We start from the raw sequence: 18718 nt of genomic DNA on the forward strand, positions 1-18718 counted from the left end.
TCATTCGGTGGGGAGGGGGATGCTGGCAAATGGCGCTCCCGGAAATTCTAAGAATTTTTCGGAGAATCCAAACATGGTGAACAATTTTCAATGTTTTTCAATGATCCTATTCTACTTTATGGGGACGCATTCTGAGAACAGGTGTAAAAAGATTCAAGGTAATTGCTCAATTTGTACGCCCACCAGAACTTCAGTCAGTTCGAAAAACTTTTCTATGAGAAATACGAGATCAAAGTTTTGCAGCTGCAGCCCAATAACATTTGAAATTCTTAATATGTTGTCATAATATTTTACATTCTTGAAACATGTATCTATCAGAAAACGAATTTTTTGACTCAACAAGGTCTAAACTCTTCTTAACTGGTTTGGAGTTCCAAGATGAGCAGCTTTAAATTATATATTTTAATTGAAATATAGCTAAAGATTTAGAACAAAGATGTTTTGTTCAATTATTTTAGCCCACATAAATTTTTTTGGCTGTATTATTGATGTAATACTTATACATTCGAACAATCTTAGCCCGTCCTGTTGACTAAGAAAATTCAAATTAAGAATAAAAGATATTTAAAAAGGTTTTGCGATTTTGACCTGATTAATATCAATTAAGTGAACATAAATGGATAATAAAATGGTCTTTAAATAAATAAACTCTGTTTTCATTAGTTTTAACTTTAGTCAATAAATTTGTTTATACATTTGTTGCTTAAATCTGATGGTGAGGCTAACTACACATTCAATTGGTTTAGGGTTTAATCCCAATATTTGAGTTGGCCATCCCAGCCAGCTGTTACCACTTTGCTGGCCTCATGCGGATGCCATAGGGCGCTGATGCAGACGCCATCGTGAGCTTGCCATTTTTTATACATTTTCGTTGTCTTCCAGTCCCAGATGTAGCATTTGCCATCACCATCACCTGAGACCAAATAACTCATGTCCGGGGAGAAGTCCAACTGGCAGGCATAACCAGAGACCATGTGGCCGGTGAAAGTTTTCTTGCGATTCATTTTGAAGCGATTGAGGGCGGAGAATATAACAATTTTATTGTCCAGTGACTGGCATGCCATCCATTTGCCATTGGGGGCCAACGTAACGGCCGGCATGGAGTGCATAGTGGGATCGGCTATATATTTCATATCCACAGGTATATCCCATTCCCAAATGCGCATAGATTTGTCATCCGAGGTGGTCACAAATCGACGATTGTCATCCACGAAAGTAATTGTGCTCACTGACCCCAAATGGCGATCATATTCCTGAACAATGTCGCCACTACGAGTGTCCCACTGAAAAAAAGTAATTACTTAATAGGGAATCTTTTTGAAAGAAGCAACAACTTACGCATATAATTTTCTTGTCTGATGTGCCAGCCACAAATAAATGTTGCTTACTATTATCCGGATGGAATTTGACACAGAAGGGCATTTTGCGGGTGGTAAAACGAGAGACTACATCGCCAGTTTCGGCATCCCAAAGCTTTATATAACGATCATAGGAGGCGGATAGAAAATTCGATCCCTTATTATTCCAGGCAATGTCCTTGATGGCTTGACGATGGCCCGAGAAGGTTCGTATACAACGACGTTCACCATAAACTTCCCATAACTTGACACGGCAATCCATTGAGCCCGACAGAAGCAGATGAGCGGTTTTGGGGAACCAGCGTATCGACGAGATTCCCTTATTGTGTCCCGTCCAGGTGTGTATGTGTGCCTTGGGCAGAAAGCATTTCGTGGGCGGAGCATTGGAACGTAAATTCACACCCAAATCATGCGGAGCATGCAGATACGAGCGTCCTTGATAGTCATAAGCATCTTTGACTGTAATAGAAGGTTCATTAATAATTTCCCCCTGCCAAAGAACTCAACTAACAACTCACTGTGCAATGTAGACTTCTCCTCCAGCGGCTTATCCTCGGGAATGCGACCACGTTTGTGACGCTTGGACAACAACTCGTCGAGTTCAGCTCGCTCTTGCTCGTTGGGCTTGGCCACACTCACTTCGTTCTCATATTTTCCCCAGGGACCCAGGAATCCTTCAATGTCCTCCGGACGATCGTTCTTCTCCTGCTTTCGACTTTTCTTGGCCTTGGGCCCTTCGAACACAGTCTTGCCGTTGTCATCGTAGGCCGATTGCAAGTCACCCACATAAGATTGACCATCAGCCATCTCATCCACACTGGGATCCAAGGCATATCCATATGTGTGAAATGTCCGGCGCTGATTCTCAAACTCAAAGGCATTGATGTGTGCCTTCTCCACGTAGCCGGCCAGTGTGTTTCGCGGTGCACGTTGTTGCTGGGTCATATCGGGATGTTCGGGTCCCTTAACGGGTGCGTACATCTCATCGAATCGGGGATTGTAAACGACCTCCTTTAGTGTGGGATCCAAGGACCTAGGAACTGCAGCAGCGCCAATTGGCACTACATTAGGGGCCGCGCATACGGCAAGATCCACGGACAGTGAATGCGTCTTATCCACAGGACGCAAATGCTCCGGGGTGGTCACGGGGGCGGGAATGGTGGCATCACTTTGCTCATTATCGGAATCACCCTCCGATGAGCTGGCATACGATTGCAAGCCCAACATCTTACAAACGGCGAACGAATTCTGTGTATTTGTTAACAAAGTGCTGCAAATAAATCACAATCAAAGTGTACAGCACGAAAACAAAACAACGAAACGAAATTTCCATTAATTTTTGGAAGAAAATTAATCTTCACGCGCAAAAAGGAATAAACACAACATGTTCCGAGGGTGGTAACCCTGAACAGCATTTAGTGATGGCCCATAGACAGTGATGTCATTTTTTTTTTGAGCCAAAAAAGCTAGATCAACGAATAAAATAAGCTGATTTAGCAAATAAATCAGGGCAATTATTTTATTGAAGTGAATATTGATACTTTACCAATAAAAGTACATTTTTAGCATTTCAATCACTAAACGAGATAAAAAAAATCTCATAAAATTTAGAAAATGTCAAAATGTAAAAAAAAAGAATTTGCCAAAAAGGTTAGATTTCCTGATGCCCGCTGTATTCAAATTTATCCCGCTATCGGATTTCTAAAACAGCCGAATCTGGCGGGTAAGAAGCTAAAATGACATCACTGTCCATAGAATGTTAACAGCAAAGCGAATTCATAAAAGCACAGCGAATTTGGTCGAAGGTTTTGTTGTTGTTTTATTCCGCAACACGTGCGCGCTGTTTTTTCGTTTAAGATTTTATTTTAAACTAATATATAAATTAAATATTACTAATCATGTCGATACGGGAGAAGCTGCTGATGAAGAAAATAGTGAAGCGTGAGAAAATGAAGAAGGAGCTCTCACAAAAGAAAGGCAAAGGTCAAGCCCAACAAGTTGCTCCTGCACCGGGCAAAAAGAATTCAAAGAAGCCACCAAAGCAACCAAAGGGTCCTGTGCCTCCCCAAGAAGGTAAATGTTTGTAGTCCCTTGGAAAAAGATTAACTTGAGTAAAATTGCTCTCTTTTGCCTTACAGAAGATGATGATGTTGATTTAGATGAAGAGTTCCAAGAGGCACCTCAAATCAAAAAGAAGCAACAAAAAACACAGAAAAAGAAGCCTCAAATTCAGGTGGCCAATTCGGATTCAGAATCCGATGACGACGATGATGATGATGATGATGACGACGATGAGGAGATAGACAGTGATGGTTAGTATAAACAAAGATTTAGATGTTTGATCTTTAAATGATGATTCAAAGGCGAATTTGATTAGCCCAAGAGCAGCGAGTTAATGTTGCCTTGGGCGGAAATGAAATCTATTTAAATATTTAAACTGATTATAAAAATGATACCTAGAATTCATATATGAGAAAGTCAATATTCACCACATAATCATTTTGTAGCTGCGGATTTCGATGAAGAAGAGGATGAGGATGAACCAGTGCCGGCCAAGAAATCCAAACAACCCACGACGAATGGTAAAAAGAACGACAACAATGATGATACACCATTTACTGTAGAATCCTCTTTGTCTGCCTTGGATCAACGTGATTCCGACGATCGTTCGTTCAGCTCACTCAAGGGCTGCGTTTCGGAGGCCACTCTGCAGGGAATCCAAGAGATGGGCTTTACTGAAATGACGGAAATCCAATCGAAATCCATTACACCATTGCTCAAGGGACGCGATCTTGTGGGTGCCGCTCAAACGGGTTCGGGCAAAACGTTAGCATTTCTTATTCCTGCCGTTGAACTGATCAACAAGTTACGCTTCATGCCACGAAATGGCACTGGTGTCATTATTATCTCACCAACACGTGAATTGTCCATGCAAACCTTCGGTGTCCTGAAAGAATTGATGGCCCATCATCATCATACCTATGGTTTGGTCATGGGTGGTTCCAATCGTCAGGTGGAAAGCGAAAAGCTCGGCAAAGGCATTAATATTTTGGTAGCAACTCCTGGTCGTCTATTGGATCATTTGCAGAACTCACCAGACTTTCTATATAAGAATTTGCAATGTCTGATCATTGATGAGGTAGATCGGATATTGGAGATTGGTTTCGAGGAGGAATTAAAGCAGATTATAAATCTTTTGCCAAGTAAGTAGCATATGTTTGCTCATCTTTTTGTATTTGTTGACATTTTGCATTCCCATTTTCAGCACGTCGCCAGACCATGCTCTTTTCGGCAACGCAAACGGCTCGAATCGACGCCCTTTCCAAGCTGGCTCTTAAAAAGGAACCCATCTATGTGGGTGTCCATGATAATGAAGCAAATGCCACGGTCGAGGGTCTAGAGCAGGGCTATATCGTTTGTCCTTCTGAGAAGCGATTACTTGTTCTCTTCACTTTCCTTAAAAAGAATCGTAAGAAGAAGGTCATGGTATTCTTCTCCTCCTGCATGTCTGTGAAATACCATCATGAACTATTTAACTATATTGATCTGCCTGTGACCTCCATACATGGCAAGCAAAAGCAAACGAAGCGAACAACAACATTCTTTCAGTTCTGCAATGCCGAATCTGGGATTCTACTCTGCACAGATGTGGCAGCTCGTGGCTTGGATATACCACAGGTCGATTGGATTGTGCAATATGATCCACCAGATGATCCACGCGAGTACATACATCGAGTGGGTCGTACTGCTCGTGGTTCAGGGCAATCGGGTCATGCCTTGTTGCTAATGCGGCCCGAAGAATTGGGCTTCTTGCGTTACCTTAAGGCAGCCAAAGTGCCGCTCAATGAATTTGAGTTCTCGTGGCAAAAGATTGTTGATATCCAGCTACAGGTGGGTTCTAATTTAATATTCTGTTTAAATAGTTTAATTAATTTTGTGGTCTTATGTCTTTTTGCAGCTGGAAAAGTTAATAGCCAAAAACTATTTCCTCAATCAGTCGGCCAAGGAGGCATTCAAATCATATGTGCGAGCCTATGATTCGCATCAGCTGAAACAAATATTCAATGTAAACACTTTGGACCTGCAGGCGGTGGCTAAAAGCTTTGGCTTCTTGGTGCCTCCAGTGGTTGATCTCAAAGTGGGCGCTGCTAAACGCCAACGACCCGAGAAACGTATGGGTGGAGGTGGATTTGGTTATTACAAGCAAATGAATGATACAAACAAACAGCGACACTTTAAGCAGGTCAATCGGGAACAGGCCAAGAAGTATACGCGTTAAGCAAGCGTAGAAAGAACCGAAGTGAAATGACCTTAGTACCGTTAAAATTGTTTAAATTTTGGATATAAGCTAAAGCAAATACCTATAAACATTTATACATATTAAATACAAAACAACAAAAAAAGAATCAAAAAATGAATGTGTCCATTTCACAAATTCACATAACCATTTCGCGCAACTCATCCCACTCGCTTTTGATGCGGATGTGGCTTCTCCTTATTTGTATGTTGTTTGTTTCAAATGTTTATTGACGCGCTGCCTCTTTTTGCAAAAACGTATTAAGCGAGTTTTGCCAAATTTGGCAATTTTTTTTATATATACCTACAAATACATACATATATAAATATAGATATCTGTACACGCTTAGAGCGGACCTCCGTTGTGAGCACATAAAAAAACCGATCGTTGTATTAATATCAATGAAATAACGTAATATTCTGTCGTATAAATCATTCAGCATTCATTTAGAAAAACTCACTAAACTACAAATTGTGTGGAAAAACTTATAGATAAACTTAGCTAACCATAAATTCAATGCTAACTACGAGAAGTGCCTAAAACCGTTGTCTTTGGCATATGCATACTGTTATAGAACTTTAACCATTATGATTAAGGATTTCCTTTTCTGAAATATTAAGTTTTTGAAGTTTAGAGTGCAGTAAACACGAAGTACCCGTTGAAATATTCAAAATTTATAAATAAATATGGAAATTACATACATAAATAAAAAATTTGCAGTTACAGAATTCAATGACAAAATAGAGAAAGATCTTTAGTGTTGCTTTTCGGCCATATGTTAATTTTGTGTTAGTGTTTTCTAATAAAAGTGCTTCGATTCTTAAGCATGAACCGATTTCCATACATTACCAAATACCAAATTTGATTTAGAATGTTGTCCATCCTATAGTAAATTTATTTGAACTTGAGAATATTGCTTTGGTGTCTTTTTCCAACTAAAATGTGCCAGTTTCGTGGCCCACACTCCAATTAAATAGAATAGTTAGTGGCCAATGCTTTATCAATTGGTGACATATTTGCACCCACTGTAACCAGTGCAATGGGCATTCGCCTTTGCCAATTGAAATGGCCTTTGGGGGAGCTGGAAATAATTTTCTAATAAAACTTGTTTAGGCTGCCAAATGAGAAGACACCCACTCCAAATTCAGTACCAGAGCCTAATGAAAACGACTCGCAATCGAATGTGGCATGAGGCAGTAATCGAAAACAATGTTGCAACAAATTAGTTATTGGCCGGATGGGTGGAGGGGGGATGAGGAGGAGAATGTTTGGGCGGTGGAAAAATGCTTCAAATAACAACTACGCCTACCAAATCAACGCCCTCCATGAAAATCAAAATGTTGCACTTGTTTCTATGAATGAACTATCAAGTTGGCCCATTCATTCATGCGGGACTTGTTAAAACAAATTAAACTTGGTTGAAAACAAAGTCAACGACATAGTCAAAAACTAAAAGATCTTGTGAATGAATATACAAAGACTTGCCCAACTTCTCCTCCACATTGTGGCCCAAAAGTGTGGGCAATTGACATAGAAAATGCATTCGTACAGGTGACAAAAGTTTCAATTTTCAAAAGACCGCAAAACTGGTTGTGAATTAATTTGGAAATCTATTTCTCTTTAACAGAAAACTTTTTAGGCTACTTTTTTTTTTAAGTACCTGCTTTTATTACCAATCCAGTGGCAGAATCTTGCTCATCATTTTGGTAGGAGGAATTGGGCATTTTGGCTTTTAAACCATTTCAGACATTAATCAATATTAATGGATGAATGAATTCGAAATATAAATATATAAACATACATACATATAATTAGCAAATTCTTCGAGAAATTCTAAAATACTTATCAATAATTTAAAATTTAAAAAAGTCAATTTTTATTTGATCAACATAGGCCTTATGCATATGCCAAAGACTACGGTTTTAGGCACTACGGGTATTATCTTTTACCAAAATCATTCAATATTCTCGTAGTAAGCATCGAAGTAAGTAATTTTTTTTACTCATCATCATTTTAGTGGGGAAATGAAACACTTGGGAGGCAGGTAAACAGAAATTTAACCAGTTTCCGAGGTAAAATTTAGGTCTTAGGGCAGTAATTTTCCCACATTACCACATTTAAGGATCTTTCTTTCAGAATTTTTGTCTAAGTTTTTTAGCTTTAAGGTGCTAAAGTAAGATCATCGTAAAAACTGTAAGAAGACAAAGAAATAAATAGAGAGACGAGATTCACGATTTCACAAAAAGTGGACTGTGTAGGAAATTTGTTAAGTTCAAGTTCAATCAAAGCTTTCCACGGGAATTTCGGAATTTTGATTGGCAGAGAATACTTCATAAAATAGCTTGCATATGTTAATAATATAATGTTTTTGAAACAATCTAACCATATCTGATGGTCAATAATGGAGTTTCAAAACGACAAGCACTCAAAATTGATGAATTTAGATATTAACAACAACTTAAACTAGCTTCTGTTTTCCAGATTTTTATTTGTAGGTATATTACGTGTACGTAATGCATTGTATCAAAGCGTTCTCGACTCTTCTGTGGGTTATAACACACTACATCTGCCACATGTAGGTGTATGTATGTGTGTGTGTGTAAGATGCCATATATGCATGTGGATGAGTGAGTTTTAATTTTAAACTGATGTCTGTGTGTGTGTGTGTGTGTGTGGGCGTCAAAGCCAGTCTTTGCCACAAACTGTAAGGCCGGGACAGGCGCCTACGCATCATGTGCCATGCGTAATGAAAACAACTAAGAGCTGGTTAATGGCTGATTGCTTGCCTTTTAACCAAGATTCGGCTAATTACATGCACACAGGTTGCTCGTATACCTGTACGTATGTATGTTTCTATTTTGTGTGCCAAATTGGCAATTGGCCAACTGTTGCGGCTAAATTCAATAAAAAAAAAAAAAATAAGAAAAAAAAAATGATTGGGCCAAATTTGCATCTGGCCAAAAAAGAGCGGATAGTGCCAAGGATGCATGGCCTGGCCTGGCCTGGTGCTGGTGTGAAATATTGCAAGCTAAAAAAGAGACACACACACACAGACAGAGATTGTATCCCACCCGCCGTAACTGGTTGTTTGTCAAACTGTTGGCCCGGTCGACTTCCTTATATGACACTATATATGCGACTACCAGCAACTGTGCCTCAATTGGCCAAACAATTCAAATGCATTTTAGATGCAATTTTTCTCCGTCGAGTGAAGCCATAATAACTCACACCCAAGAGGCAGACGACGACGCCATCGTTTGCCAGAGTGGTGTGAAAATCCAGCCAGTTGGCCATTTGGAAATTGAAAGTTCAGCCCAAATGGATGCCACACACATTAGGGTGACCCATGTGAAGTTTAGTCTATAATTTTACATGTCTCTCTAACCTGTTAGAGTTTAGTTAAAACAGTTCTCATCTAAATGTTTATAATAACTGATTTATTTGTCTTGACATATTCCCATTTCATAAGTTACTTCAAGAGTAAAAGTTTCTCCAGTGATTTGGCATGTCGTAATACTGATTCATATAGATCTCTTTGAGATTGTTAAGCCCTAGAGATTAACATGATGTGCGGCCCACAACAAAACTTAACACTTTTGATTGTTAATGTAGGTGTAAATATTCGAAAGGGCTTTTCTTGGTTTTTACATTGTAAATCGAAAATCCATAAGCATACAATGTCTTCATCTTTTGACACAGATATTTTGAAGGTAATAAAAAACTGTATTTCTTTGACCGGATAGTCCGGCCCACACACATCAGGCCAAGTGCGTGGCTCACTGGCCAACTTGATGTCAATATGGTGGTAATAAGTGGGCGGCAACGGCGGCGGTGGTGGTGGTGGTGCTGATGGTGTTTGCTGTTTGGTGGGCGCCTGCTTTTCACTGGCCTCTGTTAACTTTCACGTCTCATTTAAGTCATGCGGGTGCAACACACGGAAGCCGAAAACAAAGTAAGTGTGTATCTTTGCAATGGAAAGTAAAAGTTGTAGTAGTTGCAGCCATGTCCCAGGGTCACTTATATGGTGCGTTGCCAACTCTCCAGCAGCAGCAAAGACCGGCATTCGTCTTGCCAATTTCAATTTTCCCACATGTCTATTTAGTTTATTTTTTTATTTTTTTGTACCTCCAAGGCAAGTTTAACACCAATATTTGGTAATATATTTTCAAGCCAGTATGCGCATAAGGCGGGAAATTTGCATGATCTTTTGGCCAAATCACTGCCCACGAACAAAACAGTTGTTCTAATCTGCAAAACAATTTCCGTGCGTAATTAATTCATATTCATTCGCATCGATCCAACGAACTGCTTGCCAAATGATAGAGCTGCCACTTGTCAAGAGCTTCAAATCTTGCTCTCATCATTTAAAAAGAATGCAAAGATCTTGTATTAAACTTGTAGAATTATGTTTAATTTATTATTTTTATGAAATTTTTGAATAAAGTTCTTAAATCGTCTTAAAGACGACCAGCTGTGCATATGTATCTTGACTAGGTGGCAACGCCAATATATCTGATCTCGATGCAGAGCAATGAATGGAGAAAGAACTCGCAAGGTAGGGTGTAAGTATTTGCAGATCGTGTGACGTCACAATTGTCAATTAAGTTGTATATATTTAATAAAATAAGCTAAGATTATATATTGATCACTTTGCTTAAAGTTTAAAGAAAATGAACGCCATTCTAAATAAATTAATGTATATCTAAAAATGTAGAAAATATTGAGTTTTTCTCACCATGTATACTTGTGACGTCAACGCAGAGAGAGTGCGAGAGCGAAACATACGCCTACCCTCGAATGGCTGGTCGTGATCTCACAATGGAGATACCGCATTTCATACACTTACAACTAATCGCGGTCTACGCTTCGCATTCAGTTTCTTTTTCTCCGTCTTTGCGCACGGTTCAGTGTTAGGAAATAGGAAGATCGATCGTTCAATTCAAAAAAAAAATTCCGTGCGTTGTGTGCCCATCCGACTCGAATAACAGTTAAATAAATTACAAAAAGGAATCAAATTTATTGTTATTGCGATTGTGTATGAAAAATATTCCATTTAACAAAATTAAATTTATCGAATACCAAATGAAAGCAAAGCCCCCGCATTAAAACCAAGTTATAACCCTAGCCTACAGCAGTAGCAAACAACAACAAAAAAAATTGTGCAAAAAAAGCCAATCTGTTCTGATCAAATGATTTTTTTTTGCCACTCAGGCAATGGAATGGAATTCAAGGAAATGATTTTCACATTATTATTTGCTTTTCTGTTGCTAATAGTAATGAAAATAAGAATATTTGTGTAGATATATTTCATTTGCATATAAAATTATTTCCCTTTTTTCCATCCTCTCGCTCTCTGTCTCTCTTGGTAGATTTGGTTCGCATTGCAGCAGCCAACTTACAATTGAGCGAGTGTGAGTGTGAGAAGAGCAGAGATATTTTGACATTCCGCTTTCATTCATCTCCGTTGTGGTTATTGCGCTCACGCACACTATTGCACATTGCGCTCGCGCCCGTTAATATGTGTGTGTGTTGTGCGATCGCTGCGCTAAGGAATTTTCTCTCTCTTGCTCTCACAGTTTGTTTCTCCTTCTCGTTACTGCGTTGTGTTGTTGTTGTAGCTGTTATTTGCTCGCTCGTTTGAGTCCGATATTTCTCTTTCTTATACCTTCTTTTACGTTTTTCGTTTTTTTGTTTTTTTGGGTGGAGTTTTGTTTTCATTTCGTTTTCTGTTTTTTTTTTTTTAATTGTTGCTTTGCCTCCCTCACCCATCTTGCTTTGCTCTTTTTCTAATGAATTCTTGATCGCAAAAGCAATAACAATTTTGATGAAACTATTTTACAGTACATGCCACACACAACATCCCCCCTTTCTCTCATCCTTTACACACCGTTCGAGACGTGTTAAATAGAAGAAAAAAAAATTGTGCAACATCAAAATACAAAAATAAAAAAACTATAACAAATAAATAAAAAAAAATCAAAAACGAATCTCTATTTCTGTCAAAAAAAAGAAGAAAAAGAATATAAATAAAGAAAAAACACTGTGCACACATACATATACACAAAAGAATAACAAACAACAATAAAAATGAGTGTTTGTGAGAAGAACAACGTTGTGCAACATCAATTGCAACAGGCTGCCGCAGTTGCTGCAGCCGCTGCAGCTGTACAGCAGCAACAACAACAACAGCAACAACAAGTGCAACCCCCGCAAATTGTGCCACAGCCACATTTGACGCCCCAACAACAACAACAAAGCACACAAAGCATTGCCGACTATTTGGCCCAATTGCTTAAGGATCGCAAACAATTGGCTGCTTTCCCAAATGTCTTTACGCATGTCGAACGATTGCTGGAAGAAGGTAAGTCCTGCCTCCACACCCTTATCCCCCACCCCTCAAGAATCTTACCACTTTTCACTCTAGTTTCGATTTAGCTTGAATTTGCAATATATTCCACACATTCCATATTTCGATTCAGTAGTTAGTTTACAAAACATAAAATTATTTAATTCTAATAGTTTTTGAACTTGAAGCATAAAATTCATTCTCAAGACGAAAGTAGTTTAGAAAACTGAGATTTAATTTATATTAGTATTTTTATATTCTTGTTTTAACTTATAACATAAAAACCATTTGTAAAATGTTTTAGAAGTTTGTTTAGAAAACTGAGTTTGTTTACTTTGATATTCCTTTATCCTTGTTTTAACTTACAAATAACATAAAAACTATGTATTTGTAAAACGTTTTTAAAGTTAGTTTATTTGGTTTTCATTTTTTTTTTTAAATAGCATTTTAAAACGAGACTTGGTGTAATTTATTACAAAATATTAGATATTAAGTATAAAATTTAATCGTATTTACTGAGTTAAAAACAAACAGTCATATTTTAATTTCTGAAAGAAGAGACTGAAATAGAGCGAGATTTAAAAAAAAAAACGGAAGACTATTAGTTTGTAGATTTTTCCCCATTTATTTCAAAATTGAATTCAAAATTGATTAGAATTTTAGTCAAAATTCATTGTTACTTGAAATGAAATTTTGTCTTTGTATTTCTCACTTACACTTACGTATTTGTATGTTGATTCTTTGACTGAACTTTAGATGGCGTCTGGAAGTCAGAATCAGATTCCCCCAATTCTTTTTGTCTTCTGTTCTGTTTTGTTGTGTTTGGCTTTGAGTTCATTCCACCTTACACACACAGACACACACACACACGCACACACTTAAGAGACCAAGATGATCACGATGATGATGATGATGCCTCTTGTTTGTTATTTTTAGTTACTTCCTTTTTGTGTGCCACTTCGTAAACGCTCACAATCTCTCTCTCTCACTCTCTCTCTGTCTCTTCGCTCCTTCTCTCAATCTCTCGCTATGTCTATCAATTCTCTTTGGATTTTTGTGTGGCATTGTGTCCCTCCTCGGTGTATTGCCTTCTTTGTTGCATGTTGCCCCCCCACACGTCCACTCCAGAATTCAAGGGAGCAATGGATGGACCCCCACCATTTGGGTATTTTTATTATGATCCACGCACTAAGAAGGAAAAAGTGTAGAGAAAGAGATTGAAAGAAAAAGCAACTTTCGTTACCAAAAACAAAAATGTATCTGAAAGATACAAAATGAACAAATGTATGCCTACCCACGCCTGGTCAAGTCCAGTCCAAAAAGTAAACACACTTGAATTGACTTGACTTTATTTTCGGTTGCAAGAGGCAGAGGACGAACGTGCCACTACCTGGTTGCAGTGCCTCTTCTTCTTTCTCTGCCTCTAACTCTTACTCTGACTTGGTATTTGCTCAACATCTGTTGCCCATATGCATATGTGTCGCCCCTGTTAATGACAAAATTATGTTGCACAGAGATACAGATACCGAGGACTGAGACTGAGACACACACACACAAACACACACATAGATACTTTTTTTTATTATTATTTTGGATACTAGCTACAAACTAGTTTTCTATCTACAAATTGTGTACGAGTATTTGCTAAAAAAAAACCAAAAACCAAAGCGTTGACAATTTGTAAAAAAAAAAACTCGTTCGACCAGCCAAAGAAATCGGAATGAAGAAACAAATTTAACCAGCTTCACTTCCACTCTATGGCCCTCGCTCTTATCAGCGAATGACTCTAACTACCACCTATCCACTCCCACCACATTCTGGCCGAAAGCAAAAAAAAAAAAACCAAAGCCAACACCAAACTCTGGCTATCAGAAAGTAAAGGAATATAGTATGTCGAGGAACCGGCTTGGACTTGGACCTAACTGGCTAACTGGCCCGACTGACTGCGGGCTGTTAACGGCTTTCAACTTTTCAACTTTTTGCTAGAAGTTTTTGTTTTTATGTTGTTTTTACTTTATATATATGTACATATGTATATATTTTGTTTTTATAAGTACGTTTTTTCTTTTTTTATTTTGTACAACTTTCTCTTTTCAATTGCCGTTTGTTGTCGTCGCATTTGTGTTGTTGTCTTTTGATATGCGGGCCAAAAACTTCCCATGCACTTGACAAGTGGACAAAATAAACCCGTAGAGGCATACATTCCAAACGCACAAACTGATCCCTGTTAAAGGACATGAAGTTTTTAGCAAGGGAAAACTTATATATTTTGTTTCCACATCTTTTGAGTTTGTTACCTTATTTAGAGCCTTAAATATATATTTTGTATTGAATATACATAGTTAAATTTAAAATTTTGTCTTTTTGATTTTCATCTATAAATATATAGTTTTCTATTATTCATTAGCTTTTTGTACTTTGGTTTCTAGATCTCAATATTCCTTTCTCAATTTCTTGATCTTAAACATTATTTCTTATTTCATTTTATTTTTGTTATTAAATGATACTTTTTAACAAAAATTAGCGTCTTCTTTATTTTAATAAATAAGTATCCTGTGGAAAATCTTGTTTGTTATATCCATCTACTGGATTTTGAAGTTTTCGGCCATATAAATTGCTTTAAATTTGCCTTTTGCTACATTTCTCCCTTTCTAACGCCTTTTATGGATATAAAGCAAGCAATAATTTATAGTTTTGTTTTGGTCTAATGCCGAAATATTTTTAAATTATATTATTTATGCATGCAGAGCAAACACAAAATATTTTTAAAAGCAAAAATTTCTTTAGCAAAATTGTTGCAAAGACTTTTAGATACTCTTTAAAGCACATTAAAAAGTTGTATTCCCTTTCAATTTTAAGCATTTTACAAAATTCTATAGAACGATATTTTGAGACATGCAGTCGGCCGGAAAGAAAGTTAAAGCCGATCGAAGATATATAGCAAACAGTTTAATGACACTAATATACCCTCTCTTTATAGCCCTAGGGACAAATAAAGAGCGACGAAACAAGAAAAAATGCAAAATCAAATGTTAAGTAGCTTAAAATTAAAATTCTGTGGCCCACAACGACGTCTCTGGGGGGACGGGGAGGTTGCAAATTTCGTGAGAGATGTCTAATTGGGTGCCGCAAACCCCCCCAAAAAAAAATCTGAATCGGTTGAGCGCGGGTGTGTACATATAGAATTTTTTTCGTCTATATGCTTTGCTTGGTTCCTACTACCTGTTTTTATTTTTTTTTCATGTTTTTTTTTTGGGTGCTTCTCACTTGAAATGCACAGCTTGCGATTACATTTAAATATATGTGTTCAAATATATATGTGTAGATACATCTATGTATGTATATCTATTGTATATGTATATATTCTTGTCTCTCTTTGCTTATTTATTTATTTGCCGCTTTTTTTTTATTGTCTTCATTGCTTTTTGGCACTGCTGACATAAATTTTGTTGCTGCTTTAGCTTTCAACTGACTCACGCCTTAATAAAATAAAATAAAATAACATAAAAAAAAGAAAAGAAAAGAAAGAAACCAACGAATGAAAACACAACCAAAGTAGAACTTTGGCAAAAAAAAAAACGCGGCAGGTTTTTTTTGCTTTTTTATGCAGATACGTATGAAGATATAGGCATTGTATCTGTTAGATACGTCTCTATGACACACGACACGGCTGGAGCACGTTTCTTTCAATTCGCATTGTCATATTTTTGCACAGTTGAAGTGTGCCTAGACTGTGGAAAGACGACTATGACAATTACTATTACGATGCAACGTCAAAAATGCTCTCAGGTTACGTAGGGAAGAGTAGACCAAGCATAACTGCACGTACTTAACATACAGATTATAGAGAGTGAGATATCATCAAAAACTTCCGCATGACAATTGACTATCAAATGTTGTAGGGCAAATAACAGAAAGTTAGAAGATCGATGGCTAAAATCTACACCTTTTTTTTTGATCAAATCATATTTTCAACACCGCCCACGCCAAGTAACGTCTCTCTCTCACTCACTCTCATAGTGTGTCATCGTCTTTATGTAGATACCAAAATTGTTGTTTTACTTTGCGTTGTGCATTCTAAAAAACCCCCCCTCAAAAACAAGAAGAAGAAGAAGAATTACGTTTGTCCGTTTGGCTACACCCGCTATGCGAGAATGTTTATATAGTCATAGATATATATATATATATATATATGTATATACAACCTATATACACCTCACACATGCACACACTCATCTATAAATATATATATATACCTCTATAAGTGAGTGTGTGTGTGTGTGTGTAAATCTTGGCATTTCCCAGATACACACTAGAAAATTTTCTGTGCTGTGGCTCTGCCGGCCGACATTTATTTTTCATGAAAATTTTGAAATGTGTTTCATTTCATCTAAATTTAGATTATTGGAAAATGGTTTTTCTATTCGAGCGAACGATCGAATTGACTTGGACTTGTGAGAGAGTTTTGTTGGAATTTTCCTTGCCGTTTTCTTTCTTTTCTTTACTGTGTTGTTGTTGTTTTTGGGCGTTGCTGGAAAATGTGAATTTATGTTGCTGGTTAAAACTGAATGCAAATAGAGAAAATGTGGCCAAAATGCAAATACAATATCACACGCCCATCCTCACTGTGAATGAAAGAGAGAAACGAAAAAAAAAGGCAACAAGCGTTTCAATTTCATATTATCATAGGCAAGGGAGGAGACCCCTTACCAACAACAACAACAACAACAATTGACGTGCTCATAAATTTGTTGACAATTGTTATGCGGAACGCGTAGGCACAGCTGCTTGGATGGATGGATGACCCGCACCCGCACACAGGCACACGGACCCGCACTCAAAATCGTTTCCACCCCCCCTCTATCCCCTACTACTACGATTCATTGCGTTTTCAAATTCAATTAAAATCTTTTGTCATCGGCAATCGATCGTTTGTTTGTTTGTTCATTCGTTTGATCGTTCGTTGACTCGATTGATAGTTGTGAGTTGGTTATATTTTGATCTGTTGTTTGGTTGGGCTAACTAAAAGAAAATGCAGTCGAGCGTTTTAGCCCATCACAATTTAATCAAAGCTAAGTCCCCCAATGTGTATTATGTTATAAAAGGGCAACGATCGTTGGTTGATTGTTGACCAAAATTCGATTTTAACCATTCAATTTTGTTATGGGCAACTTTCGCCCAGTTTGGTGGTTGACTGAATCTAGTGGGAGGTGATGCTGATGATTTTGCGGCTTATATAATCCATTACAGATATGCCTTTAACTCCAACTGAAAATCTCTATATTTCCTTTTGGCAATGTACATATGAAAATGTATATTAATTAGCCACTTGTTGATTTTATCTAAGCCGCCACATGACTTATGCAAACATCTCTTCATCTACATATGTACATATGTTGGAAACTGATTCACTTTTTAATCCATGGCAACCCTCAAAGTAATGAATATATATACATTTTCAGCCTTCAATTAGCGTTTTTCTTTGGAATCCGTTTGCACCATTTCACATACGAAAAAAAAACACATAGAAAGAGATAGAGACAGTAAGAATCTCTAAGCAATTTGAGTGCCATTCTGACTCTTTTCCACTCCCCCACACACACAAACACATACAGAGACACAAACAGAGACAAAAACAGAGAATGAGAGATCATTACGTCATTTTTCTTATGTTATTTGATAGCCAAGCTGCAGCGCAAATAAAAAGTATTTTTTGATTTAATTTTTTTTTTTTTTGACAAAAATAGCGAAAAAAAAATTAGAAACAAAGCAAGAGAAAATGTGAAGAAGCGTAATTAAAATATTTTTCACATGCTCATGTTCCACACACAAACACACACACACACACACGCAACACATGGAAATATTTAGCACCCCTTCTCTCACCCCCGCATATGTACCACCAATCTACATCAAGGCCTCTCAGGAAGGCACGCGACTATAGACTACCGAGTGACTACCAGCAGAGCAACATCTTATGTACATCAAGAAAACCATGTGGCCTGGCATTGGGCAATTGCCTTAATATGCCCTACCAAGCTGCACAAATTGAACAATTTGATAAGATATACGATTGAGATGATGGCAGATCGAAGAGGAGGGGATGGATGGATGGAAGGCGGTTTTCAGAGGGGGTGTTCTACTTCCTTTTGAAGTCCACAGCTCAGAACAGCGCCATATGGTCGATCGGTCGATCGGTCGTTCGGTCGGTTGTGGCTTCAACTCGCTTTTGGAACTCTCTGGTCATATATGGGCAGACGATTTGGTTGATTCTGCTACAACTTCTCTTGCCTCCACTTGAGTCAGTTGCTGCAAGTGAATCACTTTTATTGTGCAATGCAATTGACAATCGATTTGGTTCTTTTACTTAACTTTTTTTTCATCTCCATCTCCATCTTTGTCTTGTATGTATATAATCGTTAATCAATTTAATGTTTTTCAATTGCTGCTGCTCCGTGTGAAATGCGGGCCCATAAAAGAAAAACAAAGAGAACCTTAAATCACTTTTCGGAACAAAGAAAGAAAGTGAAAAACCCATTGAAGTAAAGATTCAATTGGCTTAAAGGCAAAATCATTTAACAATTAAGCCAAACGATGATTATAAATGAAAATGTTGCTGAAAAGTCAACATTAAATAATGAAAAAAATAAATCAAAAAGGAATGCAGTTTTTTCGTTTTTTTTTGGCGGTTCCCATTCACTTGACATATCAACAAAG

At 37.5% G+C, this 18718-nt stretch overlaps 4 protein-coding genes across 10 annotated transcripts in view; 2 read left to right on the forward strand and 2 right to left on the reverse strand.

Moving 5' to 3' along the window:
- Positions 1–649: 649 nt before the first annotated feature.
- Positions 650–2658, reverse strand: LOC6650824 (pre-mRNA-processing factor 17). Its single transcript, XM_002073653.4, has 3 exons — positions 1877–2658; positions 1339–1817; positions 650–1283 (listed from the first exon to the last, which is right to left on the reverse strand). The coding sequence occupies exons 1-3, from the start codon at positions 2583–2585 to the stop codon at positions 750–752; spliced, it is 1722 nt and encodes a 573-aa protein (XP_002073689.1). The 5' UTR covers positions 2586–2658; the 3' UTR covers positions 650–749.
- LOC111519402 lies at positions 2587–2774 on the reverse strand. The gene has a single exon (XM_023180018.2). It carries the CDS (start codon positions 2689–2691, stop codon positions 2587–2589), a length of 105 nt encoding a protein of 34 aa, XP_023035786.1. The 5' UTR covers positions 2692–2774.
- Positions 2775–3162: 388 nt separating this feature from the next.
- Positions 3163–6022, forward strand: LOC6650825 (probable ATP-dependent RNA helicase pitchoune). Its single transcript, XM_002073654.4, has 5 exons — positions 3163–3431; positions 3497–3670; positions 3866–4561; positions 4624–5249; positions 5317–6022. The coding sequence occupies exons 1-5, from the start codon at positions 3257–3259 to the stop codon at positions 5635–5637; spliced, it is 1992 nt and encodes a 663-aa protein (XP_002073690.1). The 5' UTR covers positions 3163–3256; the 3' UTR covers positions 5638–6022.
- Positions 6023–11697: 5675 nt separating this feature from the next.
- Positions 11698–18718, forward strand: part of LOC6650836 (protein held out wings) — a 42281-nt gene continuing 35260 nt past the window's right edge. For all 7 annotated transcript variants that reach the window (XM_023180123.2, XM_047011577.1, XM_023180124.2 and 4 more), the window contains exon 1: positions 11698–12016. In XM_023180123.2, the coding sequence (XP_023035891.1) occupies positions 11743–12016 (274 nt within the window). In that variant the 5' untranslated portion in view covers positions 11698–11742. The remainder of the gene's footprint in view (positions 12017–18718) is intronic.

Source organism: Drosophila willistoni, chromosome 3R (genome assembly GCF_018902025.1).
Source record: "Drosophila willistoni isolate 14030-0811.24 chromosome 3R, UCI_dwil_1.1, whole genome shotgun sequence".
Classification (NCBI taxonomy): Eukaryota; Metazoa; Arthropoda; class Insecta; order Diptera; family Drosophilidae; genus Drosophila; species Drosophila willistoni.